At 52.7% G+C, this 26,974-nt stretch overlaps 1 protein-coding gene across 5 annotated transcripts in view; it reads left to right on the top strand.

Moving 5' to 3' along the window:
- Positions 1-26,974, top strand: part of CPLANE1 (ciliogenesis and planar polarity effector complex subunit 1) — an 83,825-nt gene that overhangs the window by 9,326 nt on the left and 47,525 nt on the right. For all 5 annotated transcript variants that reach the window (XM_075328617.1, XM_075328628.1, XM_075328636.1 and 2 more), the window contains exons 5-21: positions 1,129-1,235; positions 1,618-1,774; positions 1,875-1,978; positions 2,865-3,047; positions 4,435-4,690; positions 5,464-5,619; positions 5,794-6,497; positions 16,354-16,565; positions 17,069-17,149; positions 17,295-17,468; positions 18,735-18,902; positions 19,961-20,183; positions 20,264-20,403; positions 20,586-20,803; positions 21,262-21,426; positions 21,507-21,645; positions 22,706-22,815. In XM_075328617.1, coding sequence (XP_075184732.1) covers positions 1,129-1,235; positions 1,618-1,774; positions 1,875-1,978; positions 2,865-3,047; positions 4,435-4,690; positions 5,464-5,619; positions 5,794-6,497; positions 16,354-16,565; positions 17,069-17,149; positions 17,295-17,468; positions 18,735-18,902; positions 19,961-20,183; positions 20,264-20,403; positions 20,586-20,803; positions 21,262-21,426; positions 21,507-21,645; positions 22,706-22,815 — 3,297 coding nt within the window. The remainder of the gene's footprint in view (positions 1-1,128; positions 1,236-1,617; positions 1,775-1,874; positions 1,979-2,864; positions 3,048-4,434; positions 4,691-5,463; positions 5,620-5,793; positions 6,498-16,353; positions 16,566-17,068; positions 17,150-17,294; positions 17,469-18,734; positions 18,903-19,960; positions 20,184-20,263; positions 20,404-20,585; positions 20,804-21,261; positions 21,427-21,506; positions 21,646-22,705; positions 22,816-26,974) is intronic.

Below are 26,974 nucleotides of genomic sequence, written 5' to 3'. Positions count from 1 at the left end.
GTGTAGTGACTGTGACTGAGCACCGCAGAACAGATCCTATTCCAGAGCTCCGTGTTCTGAACTGGTAACTGTGGACGATCACAAAAATTCCCATTAATCAGGAAGAAACAAAACCACAAGAGTAGTTGAAAACTATGCTGACCGCAATCCCCTATCTATCGGACAACCTAGAAGTATCAGTGGAATGTTCCTAACACACCTAGACACCTCGTCACTGCCGTAGAAACTTGCTACACCTCTAAGATAGAAATGAGGAATCCTAACTTGCCTCGGAGCAGTCCCCAAAGAAATAGCAAGCCCCCAACATTCAACAACGGTGATGTAAAAAAATCACAATACACAGAAAATATAGATTAGCAAAGGTGAGGCCCAACTTACTAGATACAACAGGACAGGAAAGATAACAGATTGTAGCCAGCAAAAAAACAAACAAATTCCAAATAATCCAAACATGAACAGGGAGCAAGCTCCCTTTCTTGCTGGAGTAACTGCCCTGCTCACAAAAGCAGAGCGACAGATCCTCACATACAAGAAACCAAAACACAGAACCAAATGGAATAAGCAGAAACACCCTTAAGTGCAATTCCAGCAATTAAGCACAGAAACTAGTAAACATATCTGGAGTAGATTCAGGTACAGAATAAATGGGAGAAACTGAAGGGAAAACTCCCAGCATCTTCAGAAGAAGCAGGAAACATTTTAGCACCAGCAGCCGCCAAGCAGAAAATGCTCTCCTAAATACACTAGGCTGATCTGCAATAGGACTTCCTGGATTTCTAATTAATTCCATCACCTGTTTGAGTCACAGATTCAGACTCGGCTTCATTACCATTCCTGACCACCAGAGGGAGCTCCACACCAGCACTTACTCGAATGACATTCACAACACTCCGTTCATTGTGTAGTGACCGGGACTGAGCACCGCAGAACAGATCCTGTTCCAGAGCTCAGCTCATTATTTCTGATTGCAGCTGATCGGTTTCGGAGCCCCCACTGATCTGATATCATTCCCTGTCCTATGGACAGCCGGACAGCCTCTGTAACATCTGATTGGCCACTGATATGAAGGAAAATCAGGACAATTTGTAAAATGTCTGCCCCTCTGTCCCCCGCCGCTCTCCTCTGTAGGTGTTGGGGGATCGCTGCCTGTGCGCATTCGTCTTCTATTCCGGATCGCGGCTGGTGATGACTTTCCTGGCTCTACAATGGTACGAGAAAGATCAGAAGACACTCAGGTAATCGCTGCAATTGTGTTTTTACATATCTGGCCTTTGAGACCCCCCCCCCCATCCTAAGAAGTGAGGGTCCCCAGTCCTGCGTCTGATTTCCAGCTTTTTCTCTGCCTCACGTATCAGAGTACGCTGTGTGATCAGGAGCGCTGCTTGGCAGGAAAAAACTAAAGAGGTGGTATATAAATGGTTAAACATCAGCGATCAGGGCTCGCTCCGGTCTCCTTTGTTAGAGGCAGATAATGGCTGTATATCACAGCCGGCACCTGCCTTGTATAGACCGGCTCAGCTTCATACACCCACATAGGGAAAGTGGTCAGGAGGGACTCCAGACTAGAGAAATGTTTTAGTAATATCCTGCGTATATATAATATATATCTTCTTTTAGTGCGGCCCCCCACCACGTACACTGGACACAGCAGGACTGCTCCGTGCTTGGCATCGCTCCGGCCTGTGCCCCCGTGAAATCCCGAGGCGCTCTGCTCGCTCTCTTCTCCAGAGATGGATCGGTCCTCACCTTGGCAGTAAACCAAAAAGACCCCAAGGTACCGGCTACTAATGACCCCCCCCCCCCCACTTCCAACCCGCCCCTCGAGAGCCGGTGGGCCGGTTATGGTGGGATAATGTTCTCTTTCCTTCTTCCAGGAGACCCGCGTCCTCTATATAAACACTATGAACCTGGTGACCGTGTGCGGCAGCTTGAGGGGGTGCGGCAGTAGGGACCAACCAATCCCATCAAGGCTGCTCAGGTCGGGAAATCTTCTGTTCTCTAAGTTACTCCGTTCGTAAAATCCCATTTTTTGTTGTATTCTAAAGTTCCAAAAATTTTTAACAAAATATTGGTCTCCCATCCTCGACTCGTCAACTCCACTATCAGCTGATTGAAGGGGCCGCAGTGCACAGAAGTCAGCACAGCGCCATTGTTTATGTAGTGGCCAGAAATGGTACTACAAGCTTTCTCCTGTTATGACTTGTGACAATCTGCAGTACCCGTCACAGCCACTACTTCATTTGTGGCGTTGTTTTGGGACGGGTGGGCTGCAGTCCCTTTAATCGGGTGATCAGGAATGGGATCCCCACTAATCTGATGTTAATAATATCCTAATGATAGCCAATCGATAGTAAAGTTCTTGCAGACCCCTTAAAGGGTCATTACCATCTTCATAAATGGCTATTTTTTTGGATAGTGCTGATAAAAACAAGAACTTTTGCAATTTACTGCTTATTAAAATCTTCAGCCGTTCTTGAGATATTAACACTTTTTTATTCACAGCTCGTTGCCTTGGAGACCGACCACCGCTGCGGTCTACCTTGTAAGTTCTGTACTGAAGCTGAGCGGTATTAGGAGGTAATGGCGCTCTTCAGCGATCGATCCTGGCCCGGCTTAAAGACTGTGCTTAGGATTCTAATAGAAAAGAGCTTGTAAGCTCAGCACATGCTCTGCTGTCCGGCAGCGGTGGTCGGTCTCCATAGCAACCAGCTGTAAACAATAGAAAATGGTTAATATCTCAAGAACGGCTGAAAATATTAAGACGCAGTAAATTGCTAAAGTGCTTGTTTTTACAAGCTGTATCCGAAAATGTCCACTTATGAAGATGGGAATGTAACCCTTTAAGGAGTTGTTTGATTTTTCAGGTCTTACTGGGTAGCGGACATGTCCTGGACGGCGGATAGTTTGTTCCTGGCCTGTGTACTGAAGAGAGGGTCTCTGCTCCTGCTCACTTGTATGGGGGAGCTCCTGACTCTGACCACCTCTGGGTGTAGTGTGGAGTTCGGCCCGGCGGAGTTTATTCCCCTTCATCCCTTCATTACATACAGGTTAGTGCTGTTTACACACCAGCTGCAGTGTAGGCGGCAGAATCCGGCCGACAGCGGGGGTGTACTTATTATAGGATGCACCACATGTGCACACCTGATCACATCCACATTATTTGGGGGAACATGTCATTCTGCATTATTAACACCTTCCCACCTATGTCCCCCGTATAGAGAATAGTGAGTGCAGCTCTGGAGTATGATACAGGAAGTAACTCAGGATCAGTAATGTAATGTATGTACACAGTGACTGCACCAGCAGAATAGTGAGTGCAGCTCTGGAGTATAATACACGAGGTAACTCAGGATCAGTAATGTAATATATGTACACAGTGACTGCACCAGCAGAATAGTGAGTGCAGCTCTGAAGTATAATACAGGAGGTAACTCAGGATCAGTAATGTAATATATGTACACAGTGACTGCACCAGCAGAATAGTGAGTGCAGCTCTGGAGCATAATACAAGAGGTAACTCAGGATTTGTATAGGATCAGTAATGTAATGTGTGTACACAGTGACTGCACCAGCAGAATAGTGAGTGCAGCTCTGGAGTATAATACAGGAGGTAACTCAGGATCAGTAATGTAATGTATATACACAGTGACTGCACCTGCAGAATAGTGAGTGCAGCTCTGGAGTATAATATAGGATGTAACTCAGGATCAGTAATGTAATGTATGTACACAGTGACTGCACCAGCAGTATAGTGAGTGCAGCTCTGGAGTATAATACAGGAGGTAACTCAGGATCAGTAATGTAATGTATGTACACAGTGACTCCACCAGAATAGTGAGTGCAGCTCTGAAGTATTCCATTAAGTGTCCAGTTTCCATTCTCTCTTTCGGTCACCGCTGTCCTAGATTTCTTCTTCCGTTTTCTTGTATCCTGCTCATTTTTCTGTGCTTTTCTTGTGTCTTCCATTTATGTCTCGCTCATGCTTCTCTCATTCTAGCCTTTTCTCACCTGTCCTCACCCGCTGACATACAGTGTGTAAGTATAACGCTGCGAGCATATCATCTTCCTGCTCAGTTTTTAGAGATTGTCATGAGGATAGAAGGGAGAGAGGAACACGGGAGACAGAAAGTTCCTTCTTCTTTAGTCTCTTCTGATCCCATTTTGTTTCACATTATCAATGAAACTGAGATCTCTCTGAAGATGTTTTCTCTGTGCCGCCTCCTCCTCGCTGCCCTGTGTGTGCCTGTAAGACAGTTGGCTGCAGCAGGAGCCTCTCCCCTTTCTGCCCATCTGTCATAAGAAAACCATTTGTTAAAGGGAACTTCTGATTTTGATGCAGGGTCACATCATTGTACTAAATCCTCATTATCTAAAAGTTGTATTCAGTAAAAATACAAATTTTGTAATCCCCAATCTCTGCCTTCTCTTGTGCAGACCCCCGGTGCCGGTTTCAGAGGCCTCTAATCCCAGCGACTCTCTGGGTTCGGTGGCATCAGAGTCGGATCTTATGAGGCAGAGATACTCTGTGACCTGTCACCCTCGTCTGCCTTACATGATGGTGTCAGACGGATACATGGTGACCGCCCTGCGCTTCGCTGATAACATCTCCCCGCAGAACTTCATGAAGACACTTCTGCTGGACGCGGCGCGGAGACTGGAGGACGTGCGGCAGAAGCTGCAGATAGTGAAGGTATTAATGCTGCTGAGGAATAGTATGTAACAACAGGGGGCGCCATAACAAGTATGTAACACCAGGGGGCGCCATAACAAGTATGTAACACCAGGGGGCTCCATAACAAGTATGTAACACCAGGGGGAGCCATAACAAGTATGTAACACCAGGGGGAGCCATAACAAGTATGTAACACCAGGGGGAGCCATAACAAGTATGTAACACCAGGGGGAGCCATAACAAGTATATAACAGCAGGGGGCGCCATAACAAGTATATAACAGCAGGGGGCGCCATAACAAGTATATAACAGCAGGGGGCGCCATAACAAGTATATAACAGCAGGGGGCGCCATAACAAGTATATAACAGCAGGGGGCGCCATAACAAGTATATAACAGCAGGGGGCGCCATAACAAGTATATAACAGCAGGGGGCGCCATAACAAGTATGTAACAGCAGAGGGCACCATAACAAGTATGTAACAGCAGGGGGCACCATAACAAGTATGTAACAGCAGGGGGCACCATAACAAGTATATAACAGCAGGGGGCGCCATAACAATTATATAACAGCAGAGGGCACCATAACAAGTATGTAACGCCAGGGGGCGCCATAACAAGTATGTAACAGCAGGGGGCACCATAACAAGTATGTAACAGCAGGAGGCGCCATAACAAGTGTGTAACAGCAGAGGGCGCCATAATAAGTATGTAACAGGAAGTTACATATAAGTATAAGTATGTAGCAGGGGGCGCCACAACTTTTTTTTTTTTTTTTTTTTTTTTTGCAGTCAAAGAAGAATGGGATGAGACTCCGAACTCTTTCTTCATTACAAGCCTCGTTGTTGAGAGACCCCCTGAAGACCCCCTCCGCCATGTCCTCTGTGCCCAGCTTCCTGCAGGAGGAGGAGGAGATGTGCGGACAGCTGGAGAAGTTGCTGGCTCAGGTAGATGGGTGTAGGTGACGAGGTCTCCTGATTTCGGGGGTCATATGTGGGTTGAGGCGCCGGTTCCTGCAGGCGTCCGGCAGCAGCTTCTCTCCGCTCCCTTCCTGTGTCCTTGCCTTGTATTACTTTAGCCTTTGCAGATGCATCAGGAGTTTTCGTGTTCTCTTTTGTCAGGAGGACAGCGAGGATTCAGACCCTCCGGATGATAACATGCTTGCGGACCCCCCGTTTAGCAGAGCGGAGCGCGGCAGGCTTGAATTTGCTTCCATGTTTGATACGGTCCACGCCAGCGACCCGTCTCCTGGGAGGAGTGATGTGGTCGGGGAGCTGCTGCGCATACAGAGAGCCTTGCTGACTGCCTGGGCGGTGGGGGTCTCCGCGGGCGGGGCGACACACACCGGCCCCCTGCTACACTACACGGTGGGCTGCCTCATTCACTTCATGTCCATTCTGCAGAATCCCAAATGTCCGATGCTCAAAGTGGATAAACCTTCCAAAAAGAAAGCGAGAGGCGACCCCTGGACCTCGTACGCCGCTATATTCCACCAGTGCCTTACTGGTCTGTACTGGGACGTGGCTCCACGACAGACGATGGGGCACGTGATGAAGCTGACGGCAGAGACCCTCCGGCTGGTCCTCTCCCCGCACCGGCCGCTCCTCTCCAAGAGTCTCCTGGAAGGTTTCTGCTTGTTACAGATGGTGTCCCGCAGTCTGAGCGCAATCTATACGGTCCGGTTCCAGGCGGTGTCCTATGACGCCGCTCATCTGAGGACCCCTGTGTTCCAGGCCATAAAACAGCCAATCACAGGGTCACCTCTTCAGCGTATTCTGCAGGAACCCCCAAATGTCAGAGGTGACACTGCGAAGTCCGAGAAAAGGTACAAACCCCGAACATAAAGATTAGCGGCTCCGCACATATGGCGTCTCCTGTATTATCCTCTCTCTGTATTACAGGCTGGCTGTGCTCTGGTGTCTCCTGTATTAGCCTCTCTCTGTATTACAGGCTGGCCGTGCTCTGGCGTCTCCTGTATTATCCTCTCTCTGTATTACAGGCTGGCCGTGCTCTGGTGTCTACTGTATTATCCTCTCTCTGTATTACAGGCTGGCCGTGCTCTGGCGTCTCCTGTATTATCCTCTCTCTGTATTACAGGCTGGCCGTGCTCTGGCGTCTCCTGTATTATCCTCTCTCTGTATTATAGGCTGGCTGTGCTCTGGTGTCTCCTGTATTATCCTCTCTCTGTATTACAGGCTGGCCGTGCTCTGGCGTCTCCTGTATGATCCTCTCTCTGTATTACAGGCTGGCCGTGCTCTGGCGTCTCCTGTATTATCCTCTCTCTGTATTACAGGCTGGCTGTGCTCTGGCGTCTCCTGTATTATCCTCTCTCTGTATTACAGGCTGGCTGTGCTCTGGCGTCTCCTGTATTATCCTCTCTCTGTATTACAGGCTGGCTGTGCTCTGGTGTCTCCTGTATTATCCTCTCTCTGTATTACAGGCTGGCCGTGCTCTGGTGTCTCCTGTATTATCCTCTCTCTGTATTACAGGCTGGCTGTGCTCTGGTGTCTCCTGTATTATCCTCTCTCTGTATTACAGGCTGGCCATGCTCTGGCGTCTCCTGTATTATCCTCTCTCTGTATTACAGGCTGGCTGTGCTCTGGTGTCTCCTGTATTATCCTCTCTCTGTATTACAGGCTGGCTGTGCTCTGGTGTCTCCTGTATTATCCTCTCTCTGTATTACAGGCTGGCTGTGCTCTGGCGTCTCCTGTATTATCCTCTCTCTGTATTACAGGCTGGCTGTGCTCTGGCGTCTCCTGTATTATCCTCTCTCTGTATTACAGGCTGCCTGTGCTCTGGCGTCTCCTGTATTATCCTCTCTCTGTATTATAGGCTGGCCGTGCTCTGGCGTCTCCTGTATTATCCTCTCTCTGTATTACAGGCTGGCCGTGCTCTGGTGTCTCCTGTATTATCCTCTCTCTGTATTACAGGCTGGCCGTGCTCTGGTGTCTCCTGTATTATCCTCTCTCTGTATTACAGGCTGGCCGTGCTCTGGTGTCTGCTGTATTATCCTCTCTCTGTATTACAGGCTGGCCGTGCTCTGGTGTCTCCTGTATTATCCTCTCTCTGTATTACAGGCTGGCCGTGCTCTGGCGTCTCCTGTATTATCCTCTCTCTGTATTACAGGCTGGCCGTGCTCTGGCGTCTCCTGTATTATCCTCTCTCTGTATTACAGGCTGGCCGTGCTCTGGTGTCTCCTGTATTATCCTCTCTCTGTATTACAGGCTGGCCGTGCTCTGGTGTCTGCTGTATTATCCTCTCTCTGTATTACAGGCTGGCCGTGCTCTGGTGTCTCCTGTATTATCCTCTCTCTGTATTACAGGCTGGCCGTGCTCTGGCGTCTCCTGTATTATCCTCTCTCTGTATTACAGGCTGGCCGTGCTCTGGCGTCTCCTGTATTATCCTCTCTCTGTATTACAGGCTGGCTGTGCTCTGGCGTCTCCTGTATAATCCTCTCTCTGTATTACAGGCTGGCCGTGCTCTGGTGTCTCCTGTATTATCCTCTCTCTGTATTACAGGCTGGCTGTGCTCTGGTGTCTCCTGTATTATCCTCTCTCTGTATTACAGGCTGGCCGTGCTCTGGCGTCTCCTGTATGATCCTCTCTCTGTATTACAGGCTGGCCGTGCTCTGGCGTCTCCTGTATTATCCTCTCTCTGTATTACAGGCTGGCTGTGCTCTGGCGTCTCCTGTATTATCCTCTCTCTGTATTACAGGCTGGCTGTGCTCTGGCGTCTCCTGTATTATCCTCTCTCTGTATTACAGGCTGGCTGTGCTCTGGTGTCTCCTGTATTATCCTCTCTCTGTATTACAGGCTGGCTGTGCTCTGGTGTCTCCTGTATTATCCTCTCTCTGTATTACAGGCTGGCCGTGCTCTGGCGTCTCCTGTATTATCCTCTCTCTGTATTACAGGCTGGCTGTGCTCTGGTGTCTCCTGTATTATCCTCTCTCTGTATTACAGGCTGGCTGTGCTCTGGCGTCTCCTGTATTATCCTCTCTCTGTATTACAGGCTGGCTGTGCTCTGGCGTCTCCTGTATTATCCTCTCTCTGTATTACAGGCTGCCTGTGCTCTGGCGTCTCCTGTATTATCCTCTCTCTGTATTACAGGCTGGCCGTGCTCTGGCGTCTCCTGTATTATCCTCTCTCTGTATTACAGGCTGGCCGTGCTCTGGCGTCTCCTGTATTATCCTCTCTCTGTATTACAGGCTGGCCGTGCTCTGGCGTCTCCTGTATTATCCTCTCTCTGTATTACAGGCTGGCTGTGCTCTGGCGTCTCCTGTATTATCCTCTCTCTGTATTACAGGCTGGCCGTGCTCTGGCATCTCCTGTATTATCCTCTCTCTGTATTATAGGCTGGCCGTGCTCTGGCGTCTCCTGTATTATCCTCTCTCTGTATTACAGGCTGGCCGTGCTCTGGTGTCTCCTGTATTATCCTCTCTCTGTATTACAGGCTGGCCGTGCTCTGGTGTCTCCTGTATTATCCTCTCTCTGTATTACAGGCTGGCCGTGCTCTGGTGTCTCCTGTATTATCCTCTCTCTGTATTACAGGCTGGCCGTGCTCTGGCGTCTCCTGTATTATCCTCTCTCTGTATTACAGGCTGGCCGTGCTCTGGCGTCTCCTGTATTATCCTCTCTCTGTATTACAGGCTGGCCGTGCTCTGGCGTCTCCTGTATTATCCTCTCTCTGTATTACAGGCTGGCTGTGCTCTGGTGTCTCCTGTATTTTCTTCAGCGCTCTATTGGGAGACCCAGACGATTGGGGTATAGCTACTGCCCTCCGGAGGCCACACAAAGCACTACACTAAAAAGTGCAAGGCCCCTCCCCTTCTGGCTATACCCCCCCGTGGTATCACGGGTTCTCCAGTTTTCAAGCTTTGTGCGAAGGAGGTCAGACATCCACGCATAGCTCCACAGATTTTAGTCAGCAGCAGCTGCTGACTATTTCGGATGGAAGAAAAGAGGGCCCATATAGGGCCCCCAGCATGCTCCCTTCTCACCCGTGGATGGTGTTGTAAGGTTGAGGTACCTATTGCTGGTACAGAGGCTGGAGCCCCACATGCTGTTTTCCTTCCACATCCCCTTGTAGGGCTCTGTGGAAGTGGGATCCTGCCGGCCTCTAAGCTCTGACGCCGGGCTCCATCCACAGACCCATAGCACCTGATGGATACGGAGCAGGAGTACAATCAGGGACATGGCCCTGCATCATACAGGTACTCTGTGTCCCCGGCAGGCACAGACACACTCCGGGCTGGCTGGGTGTTGTAGTGCGCCGGGGACCGTAACGATTGAGTTGGTGTTCCTGCAGTTTACTGGGGGACTTTTGTGTTGTGGGAACGCAGCGCCGACCCCCACTGGACCGGCGGCGCTGCCGTGACTTGTAGTGCGCCGGGGACACGCCGACCGCGCTTTTACGGCGGCGGCGTTTATAAATCCAGTCCCCGGCTTTTGCGGCCTAGCTCCGCTTCGTTCCCGCCCCCACCCTGTCAATCAGGGTAGGGGAGAGACGCTGTTTCGCAGCAGCGACGAGGGCTGGAGCCTGATTTACATGCTCCAGCCCTCTCACTAGGCACAGAGGGAAGCAGGCTTCCCGCTCTTAGCCAGGAACGCCCAGGGCCCGCCCCCCCTCCTCTCCCAGGACGCCGGCAGCCATTACATGCAGTCTGGCTAGAGGAAGGACGCAAGGCTCTGGGAGACCTGGACTAGGGGGCTTTTGGCGACCACACACCCGCTCTTAAGCGGGCGGTAAGCGGCATTTCAGCTGGCCCCTCTAGTGCCTCAGTGTGTATTGGTGTACTGTGTCACCAGATATATATATTTAGTTATTTCTTGCACTGTGAGGTCGCTTCCTGGCTGGATACCCCAGATCGCTCTGAGGACGCAGCAACATGTCATCCACAAAACGCAAGGCTGCCAAGGCTAGGGCTGTGTACACTGCGTGTGCTGCATGTGGGGCTGCTCTACCAGCAGGTTCCAAAGACCCCCATTGTGTGCAATGCTCAGATCCGGTGCTGCTTCGCCAGCCGGAGTCCGGAGGGGTAGTGACCCAGGCTGAGACGCTTGTAAGTCCTGCCCCGGTGTCAGGGACAGACTTTGCAGTTTTTGCTGATGGAATGTCTGTGACTATGGCAAAAATCCTTGAAACTTTGCAATCCATGACTGGGGCTCAGTCTATGGACACGGCGAGGTCTCTGTCCGCTAATCCCCCTCAGTTGGAATTAATCCAGACTGCAAGGGGGTCCCCGGCTTCCCAGGCTGAGTATTATGACTCAGATGATAGCCCCAGCCACCCTAAGCGAGCTCGCTGGGAAAGACCCTCAACGTCATCACACTGCTCAGGGTCTCAGCGCAATCAGTCGCCCTGTGATGCGTCTGAAGAGAGTGATCAGGAGTCTTATCCTGGAACCCCTCTCAATCTGGATACCCCGGATGGGGACGCCATGGTAAACGAGCTTATCTCAGCCATCAATAGACTGTTGGATATTTCTCCCCCAGCTCCTTCTGCAGAGGAGGCAGCTGCAGAGCAGGAGAAGTTTCGTTTCCTCTATCCCAAGCGTAAATTGAGTGCTTTCTTGGATCACTCTGACTTCAGAGAGTCAATCCAGAAACACGACGCTCATCCAGAAAGGCGTTTCTCTAAACGTTCTAAGGATACACGTTTTCCTTTCCCCCCTGATGTGGTCAAGCGCTGGACCCAGTGTCCAAAAGTAGACCCCCCGATTTCCAAACTTGCAGCTAGATCCATAGTTGCAGTGGAGGATGGCGCTTCACTTAAGGATGCCAATGACAGACAGATGGACCTTTGGTTAAAATCTGTCTATGAAGCTATCGGCGCGTCGTTTGCTCCAGCATTCGCAGCCGTATGGGCACTCCAAGCTATTTCAGCTGGTTTAGCAAAAGTGGATGCTATCATACATCCGGCGGTGCCGCAAGTGGCGTCCCTTACCTCGCAGATGTCTGCGTTTGCGTCTTACGCTATCAATGCAGTCCTAGAATCTACCAGCCGCACCTCAATGGCGTCCGCCAATTCGGTAGTTTTGCGCAGAGCCTTGTGGTTAAAGGACTGGAAAGCAGATGCTGGTTCCAAAAAATGTTTAACCAGCTTGCCTTTATCTAGAGATAGACTGTTTGGCGAGCCATTGGCTGACATCATTAAACAGTCCAAGGGTAAAGACTCTTCCTTACCCCAGCCCAGATCAAGCAAACCTCAGCAGAAAAAATGGCAGCAGAGGTTTCAGTCCTTTCGAGGTTCGGGCAAGACACAATTCTCCTCGTCCAAAGGGACTCAGAGGACGCAAAGAGTCTCAGATTCCTGGCGGGCTCACGCACGCCCCAAGAAAGCAAATGGAGGAACCGCTTCCAAAGCGGCTACCTCATGACTTCCAGCCCCCCCCCCTCCGCATCTCCGGTCGGGGGCAGGCTCTCCCGCTTTTCCGACATTTGGATGTCACAGGTCAAAGACCGGTGGGTGACAAACATTTTGTCTCGCGGGTACAGAATCGAGTTCAGTTCTCGTCCTCCAGCTCGGTTCTTCAGAACCTCCCCACATCCAGACCGAGCAGATGCCCTGCTGCAGGCGGTGGACTCCCTAAGAGCGGAAGGAGTAGTGGTTCCTGTACCGCCTCAGGAACAAGGGCGAGGGTTTTACTCCAATCTCTTTGTGGTTCCAAAAAAGGACGGCTCGTTCCGTCCTGTTCTGGATCTAAAGCTGCTCAACAAACATGTGCACGCCAGACGGTTCCGGATGGAAACCCTCCGCTCTGTCGTTGCCTCAATGTCTCAAGGAGACTTCCTTGCCTCAATAGACATCAAAGATGCTTATCTCCACGTGCCAATTGCTACAGAACATCAACGTTTTCTACGTTTTGTGATAGGAAACGACCATCTTCAGTTCGTAGCTCTGCCATTCGGTCTGGCGACAGCCCCCCGGGTCTTCACCAAGGTCATGGCGGCGGTGGTAGCAGTCTTGCACTCTCAGGGACACTCGGTGATCCCTTACCTAGACGATCTACTTGTCAAGGCACCCTCTCAAGAGGCATGCCAACTCAGTCTACATGCTACGCTGGAGACTCTACAGACATTCGGATGGATCATCAACTTTCCAAAGTCGAATCTGTCACCGTCACAGTCGCTAACGTATCTTGGCATGGAGTTTCATACTCTAGCAGCGAGAGTGAAGCTTCCGCTGAACAAGCAGCGGTCCCTACAGACAGGGGTGCAATCCCTCCTTCAAGGCCAGTCGCACCCCTTACGGCGCCTCATGCACTTCCTCGGGAAGATGGTGGCAGCCATGGAAGCAGTTCCCTTTGCGCAGTTTCATCTGCGCCCACTTCAATGGGACATTCTCCGCCAATGGGACGGGAAGTCAACGTCCCTGGACAGGAAAGTCTCTCTTTCCCAGACGGCCAAGGACTCTCTACAATGGTGGCTCCTTCCCACCTCATTGTCTCAGGGAAGATCCTTCCTGCCCCCATCCTGGGCAGTGGTCACGACAGATGCGAGTCTGTCAGGGTGGGGAGCAGTGTTTCTCCACCACAGGGCCCAGGGGACGTGGACTCCGCAGGAGTCCACCCTTCAGATCAATGTTCTGGAAATCAGGGCAGTGTATCTTGCCCTACTGGCCTTCCAACAGTGGCTGGAAGGAAAGCAGATCCGAATCCAGTCGGACAACTCCACAGCGGTGGCATACATCAACCACCAAGGAGGGACGCGCAGTCGGCAAGCATTCCAAGAAGTCCGGCGCATTCTAATGTGGGTGGAGGACACCGCATCCACCATATCCGCGGTTCACATCCCAGGCGTAGAAAATTGGGAAGCAGACTTCCTCAGTCGCCAGGGCATGGACGCAGGGGAGTGGTCCCTTCACCCGGACGTGTTTCAGGAAATCTGTCGCCGATGGGGAGTGCCGGACGTCGACCTAATGGCGTCCCGGCACAACAACAAGGTCCCGGCATTCATGGCGAGGTCGCGCGATCAAAGAGCTCTGGCGGCAGACGCATTAGTTCAAGATTGGTCGCAGTTCCGGCTCCCATACGTCTTCCCACCTCTGGCACTCTTGCCCAGAGTGTTACGCAAGATCAGATCCGATTGCAGCCGCGTCATACTCGTCGCCCCAGACTGGCCGAGGAGATCGTGGTATCCGGATCTGTGGCATCTCACGGTCGGTCGACCGTGGTCACTGCCAGACCGACCAGACTTACTGTCCCAAGGGCCGTTTTTCCATCAGAATTCTGCGGCCCTGAACCTGACTGTGTGGCCATTGAGTCCTGGATCCTAGCGTCCGCAGGATTATCTCAAGGAGTCGTAGCCACAATGAGACAAGCTAGGAAGTCAACGTCTGCTAAGATCTACCACAGAACGTGGAAGATTTTCTTATCCTGGTGCTCTGCACAGAGAGTATCCCCTTGGCCATTTGCATTGCCCACCTTTCTTTCCTTCCTGCAATCGGGGTTGGAAAAGGGCTTGTCGCTCAGCTCCCTTAAAGGGCAAGTCTCGGCACTATCTGTGTTTTTTCAGAAGCGTCTAGCACGTCTTCCTAAGGTGCGCACGTTCCTACAGGGGGTCTGTCATATTGTGCCCCCGTACAAGCGGCCGTTAGATCCATGGGATCTGAACAGAGTACTAGTTGCTCTGCAAAAGCCGCCCTTCGAGCCTCTAAAGGACGTTTCCTTTTCTCGCCTGTCACAGAAAGTGGCGTTTCTTGTTGCGATCACATCGCTTAGGCGAGTGTCTGAGCTGGCAGCTCTGTCATCCAAGGCTCCCTTCCTGGTGTTCCACCAGGACAAGGTAGTGCTGCGCCCCATTCCGGAGTTTCTCCCTAAGGTCGTATCCTCGTTTCATCTTAATCAGGATATATCCTTGCCTTCCTTTTGTCCTCAGCCGGTTCACCGGTATGAGAAAGACTTACGTTTGCTAGATCTGGTGAGAGCACTCAGAATCTATATTTCTCGCACGGCGCCTATCCGCCGTTCAGATGCACTTTTTGTCCTTGTCGCTGGCCAGCGCAAGGGGTCGCAGGCTTCTAAAGCCACCCTGGCTCGATGGATCAAAGAACCAATTCTGGAAGCCTACCGTTCTGCTGGGCTTCCGGTTCCTTCAGGGCTGAAAGCCCACTCAACCAGAGCTGTGGGTGCGTCCTGGGCTTTGCGACACCAGGCTTCGGCTCAACAGGTGTGCCAGGCAGCTACCTGGTCGAGTCTGCACACTTTCACCAAACATTATCAGGTGCATACCTATGCTTCGGCGGATGCCAGCTTAGGTAGAAGAGTCCTGCAGGCGGCAGTGACATCCCCGTAGGGGAGGGCTGTTTTGCAGCTCTAACATGAGGTATCTCTTTACCCACCCAGGGACAGCTTTTGGACGTCCCAATCGTCTGGGTCTCCCAATAGAGCGCTGAAGAAGAAGGGAATTTTGTTACTTACCGTAAATTCCTTTTCTTCTAGCTCTTATTGGGAGACCCAGCACCCGCCCTGTTGTCCTTCGGGATTTTTTTGTTGTTTGCGGGTACACATGTTGTTCATGTTGAACGGTTTTTCAGTTCTCCGACGTTATTCGGAGTTAATTTGTTTAAACCAGTTATTGGCTTCCTCCTTCTTGCTTTGGCACTAAAACTGGAGAACCCGTGATACCACGGGGGGGTATAGCCAGAAGGGGAGGGGCCTTGCACTTTTTAGTGTAGTGCTTTGTGTGGCCTCCGGAGGGCAGTAGCTATACCCCAATCGTCTGGGTCTCCCAATAAGAGCTAGAAGAAAAGGAATTTACGGTAAGTAACAAAATTCCCTTCATCCTCTCTCTGTATTACAGGCTGGCTGTGCTCTGGCGTCTCCTGTATTATCCTCTCTCTGTATTACAGGCTGGCTGTGCTCTGGTGTCTCCTGTATTATCCTCTCTCTGTATTACAGGCTGGCTGTGCTCTGGCGTCTCCTGTATTATCCTCTCTCTGTATTACAGGCTGGTCGTGCTCTGGTGTCTCCTGTATTATCCTCTCTCTGTATTACAGGCTGGCTGTGCTCTGGCGTCTCCTGTATTATCCTCTCTCTGTATTACAGGCTGGCTGTGCTCTGGTGTCTCCTGTATTATCCTCTCTCTGTATTACAGGCTGGCTGTGCTCTGGCGTCTCCTGTATTATCCTCTCTCTGTATTACAGGCTGGCTGTGCTCTGGTGTCTCCTGTATTATCCTCTCTCTGTATTACAGGCTGGCTGTGCTCTGGCGTCTCCTGTATTATCCTCTCTCTGTATTACAGGCTGGCTGTGCTCTGGCGTCTCCTGTATTATCCTCTCTCTGTATTACAGGCTGGCTGTGCTCTGGCGTCTCCTGTATTATCCTCTCTCTGTATTACAGGCTGGCTGTGCTCTGGTGTCTCCTGTATTATCCTCTCTCTGTATTACAGGCTGGCCGTGCTCTGGCGTCTCCTGTATTATCCTCTCTCTGTATTACAGGCTGGCCGTGCTCTGGCGTCTCCTGTATTATCCTCTCTCTGTATTACAGGCTGGCTGTGCTCTGGCGTCTCCTGTATTATCCTCTCTCTGTATTACAGGCTGGCCGTGCTCTGGCGTCTCCTGTATTATCCTCTCTCTGTATTACAGGCTGGCCGTGCTCTGGCGTCTCCTGTATTATCCTCTCTCTGTATTACAGGCTGGCTGTGCTCTGGCGTCTCCTGTATTATCCTCTCTCTGTATTACAGGCTGGCTGTGCTCTGGCGTCTCCTGTACAATCAGACTCTTCGGTACCAGACTCGGCTAAGGAAGCGGATTTCTCTCCATCACTTGGCACGGTCGGCACCAGAGGTCCAAAATGAGGAAAAAGCCATTGGGTCTCTGTTGTGTCACATACAGGCCGAGCTCCAGACCCGTGGAGGTCAAATATTGGGGGACTTAGCTCTTCTTCCTGTCACTGGTAGAGTTTCCCTTTTATACTTTTACACTTTGGCTCATGTTTTTCTCGATTTTCTGGTAATAGAGGCTTTTTGGCTGCAATTTTGCTAAAAAGCATATCAAACAATGTAAAAAACACCCCAAAAATGGTCCTTAAAGGGATTTTCCAAGTTTTGTAGATGGGTATTGCCGGATAGTGCATGTAAAAACAAGCACTTTTGCAATTTACTGCTTGTTAAAATTTTCAGCCGTTCTTGAGATATTAACAGTTGTTTACAGGGGTCAGTCTCCTAGGCAACGAGATGTAAACAAAATCAAATTGTTAATATCTCAAGAACAGATACAAATTTTAATTAGCAGTAAATTGCAAAAGTGTTTGTTTTCACAAGCTCTATCCAACAATATCCATTTAGGAAGATGGAAAAATCCTTTAAATTCATCACGTATGCAGCCACAAAGGATCATGTGGATGTGTGGATCAGATTGTCTCCACTTTTCCTGCACTTTAATCTTTTGTTTTTACAGGAGAAGAATATTTCTTGTTGGGATCTTACAAAGAGTCGGTGGAGTTCCTGAAAAAGCAATTGTTGGAGATCAGCGCTCGAGGTAAACTATTCTGCTCTCTGCATTATGGGTCAGGTCCCCGCCAGCAGGAGGTGGAGCGAGCACCGGTGGAGGCCACGGCGGTCTGATGTGCGGATTCTTTTTGCATTATCTTTATGGGATCTCTTCATCTGGTTCTTGTTCCTAGGAGGCAGGAGGAGCGGGGCACTGCAGACGCGTTATTACCTGGCGCTGCTCTACTGTCACCTCTATCACTACAATCTGAATGACGCCCAGGGAATGTGCGACCGGCTGGTGCAGGAGCTGCTGATCCGATCCAGTCTGCTGCCCGAGCGGAGGAGTCAGGAGGAGATCCCTGCAGGTCTGACCATGGCTGCTCCATACAGACATTGATCAGGACACTTGCTGCGGCTATACTGTACCAGCAGGGGGCGCTGCGGCTATACTGTACCAGCAGGGGGCGCTGCGGCTATACTGTACCAGCAAGGGGCGCTGCGGCTATACTGTACCAGCAAGGGGCGCTGCGGCTATACTGTACCAGCAGGGGGCGCTGCGGCTATACTGTACCAGCAGGGGGCGCTGTGGCTATACTGTACCAGCAGGGGGCGCTGTGGCTATACTGTACCAGCAGGGGGCGCTGTGGCTATACTGTACCAGCAGGGGGCGCTGCGGCTATACTGTACCAACAAGGGGCGCTGCGGCTATACTGTACCAGCAGGGGGCGCTGCGGCTATACTATACCAGCAAGGGGCGCTGCGGCTATACTGTACCAGCAAGGGGCGCTGCGGCTATACTGTACCAGCAGGGGGCGCTGCGGCTATACTGTACCAGCAGGGGGCGCTGCGGCTATACTGTACCAGCAGGGGGCGCTGCGGCTATACTGTACCAGCAGGGGGCGCTGCGGCTATACTGTACCAGCAGGGGGCGCTGCGGCTATACTGTACCAGCAGGGGGCGCTGCGGCTATACTGTACCAGCAAGGGGCGCTGCGGCTATACTGTACCAGCAAGGGGCGCTGCGGCTATACTGTACCAGCAGGGGGCGCTGCGGCTATACTGTACCAGCAAGGGGCGCTGCGGCTATATTGTACCAGCAGGGGGCACTGTGGCTGTACTGTACCAGCAGGGGGCGCTGCGGCTATACTGTACCAGCAGGGGGCGCTGCGGCTATACTGTACCAGCAGGGGGCGCTGCGGCTATACTGTACCAGCAGGGGGTGACATGGGGTGGTGGACAGCAAAGCAGCACGTTAGAGGTGGGTGAGGTCACAGTGCGGCCCACAGTCCACTGGTTTTGACCATGTCACTGTCTAGGTCCTTGGGCCGCAATTCCATACACTGTTGTGGCTGTTCTCAGCCCTGCCGCTCAGCTCTCAATCACTTTAGTAGGACCCAAGCTGCAGTACCGAGAACGACCACTGCACAGTGTATGGCGCTGTTCTCTCCTGCTCTGTACACTTCCAGCTGTGAGCTCCCTCCAGTGGAGAGACAAGGAATTTTTTTTACATTTTTTAGTATTTTCACTCCGTATTTTCTCTTGTTCCCCAGGGAAGGGATCAGCTGTGTAAAATAATAGTAGTAAGTATTCACCTGCAGCCACCCTGTATGTATATATCTTTTACCTCCGCAGGTGATCCCCCGCCCGGCCGCAGACCCCTGGAGCAGGTGCACCCAGAGGCAGCGCTCGCTGTAATCCGCTCGATGGGCAGGTTCATGGCAGCATATTTCACTAACCAGCGGCTGTATGTGTTTCCTCCGCACAATGTGAGTGTGCTGGCTCCACTGCATGTCTCCGCAGGTAATGCTACCAGCAGGGGGCGCTGTGATCATGTATCGGCCATGCAGGACCTCCTGTATAATGCAGTTGGCAGTGATATAAATGGGGCGTCTATGCATAAACTTACTGAAGCCCTATAAGAAAGAGCTAACGCAAATCATACAGGGACGCACTGACTCCAAACCCCATCTATGACTAGTGAAAATATCGGATACGGCCGCGCAGGCAGCCACAGACTGTCCGTACATTCATTATCATGTCTTGCCTACAGGGAAAATGTACAACCGATCTCAGGGCCCTCCGCCGCTCCCCGCGCCCTCCGCCGCGCCCTCCGCCGCTCCCCGCGCCCTCCGCCGCTCCCCGCCGCCCTCCGCCGCTCCCCGCGCCCTCCGCCGCTCCCCGCGCCCTCCGCCGCTCCCCGCGCCCTCCGCCGCTCCCCGCGCCCTCCGCCGCTCGCCGCGCCCTCCGCCGCTCGCCGCGCCCTCCGCCGCTCGCCGCGCCCTCCTCCCAGCACAGTTCACTGCACTGTCCTCCCGGCACAGTTCTCTGCTCTCTGCACCGCCCTCCCTGCACAGGTCTCTACTCTCTGCACCGTCCTTCCCGTACAGTTCTCTGCTCTCTGCACCGTCCTTCCCGTACAGTTCTCTGCTCTCCGCACCGTTTTTCCAGCACAGTTCTCTGTTGTCCGCACCCTCCTCCCCGTACAGATCTCTACTCTCCGCACCCTCTTCCCCTCATAGTTCTCTACTCTCCGCATCCTTCTCCCTGCACAGTTCTTTACTCTCCGCATAATTGTCCCTGCACCTGCTGCTACTCTCCCGCACACTCCTCTCCACACTGTTCTCTACTCTCTGCATCCTCCTCCCTGCACAGTTCTCTACTCCCCACACCCTCCTCCCTGCACAGTTCTTTACTCTCCACACCATTGTCCCTGCACCTGCTGCTGCTCCCCTGCACACTCCTCTCCGCACAGTTCTCTACTCTCCACACCCTCCTCGCACTGTCCTCTCTGCACCAAGATCCTGCTGGCTGAGTCCATCTCTTTCATGCTTGGTGTGGTGTGCTCTCGTTTTTTGCAGATAATCTTCCTCGGATCGTCCCGCTGCAGCACAGATTCGTTGCTGGTGTGGTCAGAGATCAGAACCTCTCTGGCGTCTGGACTGTGGACTATACTCTGGACCTGCTGCTTGTTGGAGGCCTGATATCCGAAGCCGCGTGGCTGGCGAATAAGCTGGGAGACTGGAAAATGTCCGTCTCCATGTCGGTAGCTTATACCCTGCACAGGAGCAGCGTCACTGAGGAGTAGGTGCCCCGGGGAGGAGTACAGGAGGCCGCTGCCGGCTGTGCTTTACCTAGGCTTATGACTTTCCTTTTGGTTTCAGAGTGAGAGGAGAATTTCCAGCGATGTCCGTGTGTCTGTCCCCTGCGCACATATTCCAGGAGAAGCTGCAGTCCTTCCTCGGTCAGCCGCCTGGTGCACGAGTCATGGAGCGGAGTCGTACCGGACCAGAGCAATTCTCCGGTAACTGTCAGTTAGTGTTTCTGGGACGCTCGGAGGGTGGGTGCACACTTGACGTCCTTGGCCTCCGCTGTAGGTGGATGCTCACTCTGTGTCCCTAGCCTTGTGATGTGATGTGCAGACTTGATTCGGTCGGTCACTTCTGCACGTTCCCCACTGATTGCTCTGTATTTTGATGACGTCAGATCCCGTTGAGGAAGAGGATGCAGATCTACTGTTCAGCTCCGTACAAGAGATGCTAAAGGCAGCGGTAATGGCCGACGCAGAAATTCTCACTGAAACCCTCCACCAACTGATGGACTCCGCAAAGGAGCTGAGTGGAAGACTTTCTGGTCTGGTACCGGATGGGTTGTATCTCCCAGCACCGCCGCTCTACTGTCCACAGCCTTCATCAGTCAGCGAGGTGAGTGTAATTGAGGCTCGCCTGCCCTGTCCTGTATTCCTGGGCCTCCTCGCCCTTCTGTGGTGCTGGCCCTGTCCTGTATTCCTTGGCCTCCTCGCCCTTCTGCGGTGCCAGCCCAGTCCTGTATTCCAGGGCATCCGTGTCCTTCTGTGGTGCCGGCCCCGTCCTGTATTCCGGGGCCTCCTCGCCCTTCTGCGGTGCTGGCCCCGTCCTGTATTCCGGGACCTCCTTGCCCTTCTGTGGTGCCGGCCCTGTCCTGTATTCCGGGACCTCCTCGTCCTTCTGCGGTTCCGGCCCTGTCCTGTATTCCTGGGCCTCCTTGCCCTTCTGCGGTTCCGGCACGCTCAGTGGGGATTGTAGTAGTGGTCATCATTCTTAGCACCAGATGATGATGACTGGAGGATTTCTACTTTCTGATTTGCTTTGCGCGTATCTCATCATTTTTGTTTGACCTTCAGGAGGATCCCAGGGATTTGCTTTTGGAATCGGAGAAGTGCAGCCGCCAGCGTCTGTCCGGCGTCCTGCAGCGCGTGCTCCTGCTGCTCCGTGCAGCTCATTGCTCTCTCCCCGCTGCGCAGTGGTACATCAAGCAGATCAAACGGGCAAGAAAAATCATGCAGAAGGTATCGGTCCGGGCGTAGAGGTAGACGTGCGGACATAATCCTGATAATCCTCAGCAATTTATTGACTTTGGTTTCCACAGATTAGAGCCAAAGCTTCGCTGCCGCCTCTTGATTCCCTCCCAGAAAACCTGCAGAATTACGGGAACAGTCGGACCGTGTTACTAAAGCCGGGACCCAGCGGAGAACCCACCAAGGACCTGGTGTCCTGCAGTGTCGTAGGTGCGACTGATAGAAGAGGGTCCGTCATGTGTGATATTATGGGATTGTTGGGGATATTGGAAGTGTACGTAATGGCAGCGTCAAGGGTCATCAGTAATATTTGTATCTGTGAATGTATTGGAGCGCAGTGCGGCCAAAAGCCGAGTCTCCGCTTTACCGCACACTTGTGCGCTCCGTCACTCTGCTTTTAGGCACTTGTCGGACCGTACCCATAAAGCGTGAGAGTTTTTTAGCCACAGTGCTGGTTTCCCATATCACCCTTTTCATTGCCCCCCTATCTTGGTATATATGTCCCATCTTGGGCACATTCTGGTATGTATATCCCCCTCCTGGGCACATTTTGGTATATATGTCCCCATCCTGGTTTTTGTCTCCTACCTTGTGTATATATAACCTCCTCCTGGTATTTATGTCCCCATCCTGGTTTATTTGTCCTTTTCCTAGCATATATGTCCCCATTCTGAGCCCCTCCTGGTATATTTGTTTGCACAGAAATAAAAATTAAAAAAACACAAAAACATTTTACTCACCCTCCCTGGCTCCAATGCGGCGGGGCGTCCTCTCTGAGCCGCGATGCATTTTAGCTGGATGTGTGCCCCCGACGCACATCCAGCTGAAGCAAGGCAGGAGCTGGGGTCAGCCACATCAACCCCAGCGATCTTCAGCTCACGGAGCACCTACCTTTCCTTGCCACGTCCATGGATCTGCTTGCCTGCAGCAGTGTGATGAGGTCACAGAGTGATAACCTCATCATGCTGCTGCACGCTGAGTCGCGGTATAATGCGTCGCCTCTTTGCTCTACTGACCTTACTTTCGCCACATGGCTAATTTTCAAGCGATGCCTTAGCCAAGTGGCGGAAAACGACCCATCTGCTGCGGCTGTGACTGGGGCCCGGTGAAGAGGGGGGCCCAGGCTTAAAAAAGCTAAGTAATTACCTCGGGCCCCATACACAAGTCATGCTCTGATAGCGACCCTGATCGTTCTGCCCCTGATTCGAGTATAAAATATAAGTGATGTCTGTGTGATAAGCGGGGTGACCTTTCTGTGTCTTCTTTGCAGTCTGTTTTCGGGAGCTCTGCGCCCTGTGCTGGATGCTTCATGTGCGGGAGCGATTGTCTCTGAGCTGCAGACAATACCAGAAGGCGCGAGACAGCGGCAAATTGTTCAAGGTGATGGATAATCTCACTATTAACTTTTAGAATTAAAGGGATTTCTTTATCGTTCCTTTGGGAGACCCAGACCTTGGGTGTTTAGCTTCTGCCTCCGGAGGACACACAAAGTACTACACTTAAAAGTGTAGCTCCTCCCTCTGAGCTTATACACCCCCTGGTGAGCAAGTCCCAGCCAGTTTATCGCTTTGTGTTCAGGAGGCATACATCCACACATGCATTCTCATGATTTTTTTCTTTTTTTGGAAGAGATTGAAGAAGTGCGGGTCCATGTCTGGACCCCCGGCATGTCCCTTCTCACCCCACTGTGTTGGCGGTGTTGTAAGGTTGATTTCCAAGGCTGGAGCCTTACATGCCGTGCTCCTTTACCATCCCTCCTGGGCTCTGGCTTGAAGTGGGAGCCAGCACGGTCTCCATGCCTGGCAGGAGACCGGTCTCCATCCACAGCCCCTTGAGGATTCTGCTGGACCGGAGCACTCATCCCCAGGGACCTGGCCCAGCGTCTCAGCAGCTAAGTACCTGAGACGTTTATGTGTTGGGGGTCCCTGCTTTGCCGGAGGCCTAGTTTCTGTTAACTACCCTCGCATGTCACTCATGCAGAGGGACAGGCACGGCTCCTCCCGGCGGCCGTCCTGCACAGGGGAGGGACACTCCCCACTGCTGGGGCGTGTCTCCTCCCCTGCAGGTCTCTATGGCCCTCCAGTTCCCGCTCTCCTACAGGAACGCCCCCCAAGTCCCGCCCCCTCTCTTCGCTCCGGCTGCCATTTTCTTAGGCAGAGTTCACTCTGCGCTGGGCCTTTCTGCACTCTGCATCCCTGCTGAGGTGCTGTGCATTGGGGGTCCGGGCTTCGGGATCTGGAGGGCACACAACACCGCTTCCAGCGGTCTGGTAAGCCACAGTCGGTCTCTGGTTGTGGACCTCTGTATATTCTCTCTGGGGTTCATTCTCTTGCAGAGCCCCCACTCCAGCAGCATGTCTCACACGAGGAGCAAGGCTCCAAAGCTTTATACTGTATGCGCTGCATGTAAGCTCCTGCTGCCTGAGCCGAGCACCTATCCACATTGTGATGTCTGCTCTAACTTGGCGGTGCCACAGCCTGGAGTCTCACCCCCAGTGGTCTCTCCGGCTGCCTCTGCACCTGTGGCTGAACCCCCGGCCTGGGTAGAGTCCTTCTCTAAGTCTATATCCCAGTCATTTGCTGAGTCCATGGGACTTTTGTCCAGGACTTTGATGAATATGCATCAGCCCCCCTCACAGGGTGCCTCGAATGCTCTTGCTAAGGGTCCTTTAGGATCCCTATCCTCTGACCTCCGTCCATCGCAGCTCACAGAGGATTCATCATCAGGTCCCAGACCCCGTCCTCCTAAGAGAAGGCGCAGGGTTTCCTCTCCCTCCTCATCCCGCGGCTCTGATTCAAGAGCTGACTCGCAAGATGAGGAGGATGCCCTTACGGGGGGCTCGGATCTATTAATTCTGTGCTGGATCTCAATCCGCCAGTATCAGAGGAGCAACCCTCTCTTGCAGAAAAGCATCAGTTTACCTCGCCTAAGAGAGCAAAGAGTGTGTTATTTAACCACTCCAGTTTTCAGACCGCTGTGACCAAACCCAGGGCCTGTCCTGACAAACGCTTTCCAAAGCGTGGTTCTGATGACCGTTTTCCCTTTCCACCTGAGGTGGTCAAGGAGTGGTCTCACTCCCCAAAGGTAGACCCCCCGGTGTCTAGGCTCTCAGCCCGGACCGTTGTGTCGGTGGCTGACGGCACCTCACTTAAGGATTCCACTGACCGTCAGATTGACCTTCTGGCCAAATCTGTGTATGAAGCGGCGGGGGCCGCGTTTTCCCCGACTTTTGCAGCAGTGTGGGCTCTCAAAGCCATCTCTGCTTCTCTAGAGGAGATGCATTCCCTCGCCAGGGAATCTATGCCCGAGATGGTTGCCTTAACTCCTCAGGCTTCAGCTTTTTCATCCTATGCCATGTCTGCCATGCTAGAGGCTTCTCACCGCACTGCGGTGGCTTCGGCTAATTCCCTCGTTATCCGCAGGATTTTGTGGCTTCGAGAGTGGAAGGCAGATGCTTCTTCTAAGAAGTACCTTGCTGGGCTCCCTTTTGCTGGGTCCAGGCTGTTCGGTGAACAGCTGGATGAAATTATTAAGGAAGCTACTGGCGGGAAGAGTACTTCCATGCCACAAACCAAGACCAGGAAACCCGCCCAGGGTAGGAATCAGTCGAGGTTTCGTTCCTTTCGTTCCTCCAACTGGTCGTCCTCTAAGCCCTCAGCCTCGTCCACTAACTCAGCCAAGGATCGAAAACCCAGCTGGCGCACGAAGCCGCGTCCTCAGAAGAGCGGAGGAGCCGCTGCCATTAAGGCAGCCTCCTCGTGACTCTCTGCCCGCTCCAGCAACGTCCTTAGTCGGTGGCAGGCTCTCCCACTTTGGCAACGCTTGGTTAAAACAAGTTTCCGATCAGAGGGTGAGAGATATCATATCTCACGGCTACAGGATAGAATTCTCTTCCAGCCCGCCAAACAGATTTTTTCTCTCAACTCCCCCCTGCTCCAAGGCCGCCGCCTTCTCACAGGCCGTGGCATCCTTGCAGGCAAACGGAGTAATTGTACCAGTTCCCGCTCGGGAACGGTTCAGAGGTTTTTACTCAAACCTCTTCAAAGTTCCCAAAAAGGACGGTACCTTCCGGCCCATCCTGGATCTCAAGCTTCTCAACAAGCATGTCCGGGTGCGGCATTTTCGCATGGAGTCTCTGCGATCAGTCATTGCCTCAATGACCCAAGGGGATTTCCTGGCGTCCATCGACAGAAGAGATGCCTATCTGCATGTGCCAATTGCAGTTTCACACCAGCGTTGGTTACGTTTTGCAATAGGAGAGGATCATTTCCAATTCGTGGCTCTCCCCTTCGGGTTAGCCACGGCCCCTCGGGTATTCACCAAGGTCATGGCAGCAGTGATTGCAGTTCTGCACCTCCAGGGGTTGGCAGTGATTCCTTACCTGGACGACCTTCTAGTCAAGGCTCCATCCAGCGCAGACTGTCAGCGGAGTGTTTCGCTCACTCTCGCCACTCTAGCCCAATTCGGGTGGCTTGTCAATCTTCCCAAATCCACTCTGACTCCGACCCAGAGTCTCACGTACCTAGGGATGCAGTTCGAGACTTTTCCGGCACTTGTGAAGTTGCCCTTAATCAAACAGTAGTCACTCCAGCTAGCGGTGCGCTCTCTGCTGAGGCCCCGCCGTTATACCCTCAGGCGTCTGATGCAGGTGCTGGGTCAAATGGTGGCGTCCATGGAGGCGGTTCCCTTTGCCCAGTTCCATCTGCGCCCCCTGCAGCTGGACATTCTCCGCTGTTGGGGCAAGCGGCCTTCCTCCTTACACAGGTTAGTGGCTCTGTCGCCACAGACCAGGAGCTCTCTTCAGTGGTGGCTTCGGCCCCTCTCCCTGTCCCAAGGGCGCTCCTTCCTGGCCCCGTCCTGGGTGATTCTCACCACGGATGCCAGCCTATCCGGCTGGGGAGCGGTACATCTCCACCACAGAGCGCAGGGCACTTGGACTCCGTCCGAGTCAGCCCTTTCAATCAATGTGCTGGAAACCAGAGCTGTGCTTCTAGCTCTCCTAGCCTTTCACCACCTGTTGGCGGGCAGGCACATTCGAATCCAGTCAGACAACGCGACAGCGGTTGCCTACATCAATCACCAAGGCGGGACACGCAGCCGCCTGGCAATGATGGAGGTACAATGCATCCTTCAATGGGCGGAGGACTCCAAGTCCACCATATCCGCAGTCCACATCCCAGGCGTGGAAAACTGGGAGGCAGATTATCTCAGCCGTCAAAGCGTGGACGGTGGCGAGTGGTCCCTGCACCCGGCAGTGTTTCAGTCAATCTGCCGCAAATGGGGCACTCCGGACGTGGACCTAAAGGCATCCCGTCACAACAACAAGGTTCCGGTTTACGTGGCTCGCTCCCACGATCCTCAGGCCTTCGCCGCGGACACTCTGGTTCAAGACTGGTCCCAGTTTCGTCTGTCCTACGTGTTTCCCCCTCTAGCTCTCTTGCCCAGAGTCCTGCGCAAGATCAGAATGGAGGGCCGTCGGGTCATCCTCATTGCTTCAGACTGGCCCAGGCAAGCTTGGTACCCAGACCTGCTCCAACTG

The sequence above is a fragment of the Anomaloglossus baeobatrachus genome, chromosome 1 (genome assembly GCF_048569485.1).
Source record: "Anomaloglossus baeobatrachus isolate aAnoBae1 chromosome 1, aAnoBae1.hap1, whole genome shotgun sequence".
Classification (NCBI taxonomy): domain Eukaryota; kingdom Metazoa; phylum Chordata; class Amphibia; order Anura; family Aromobatidae; genus Anomaloglossus; species Anomaloglossus baeobatrachus.
This window is presented reverse-complemented; position numbering and strand designations above follow the sequence as displayed.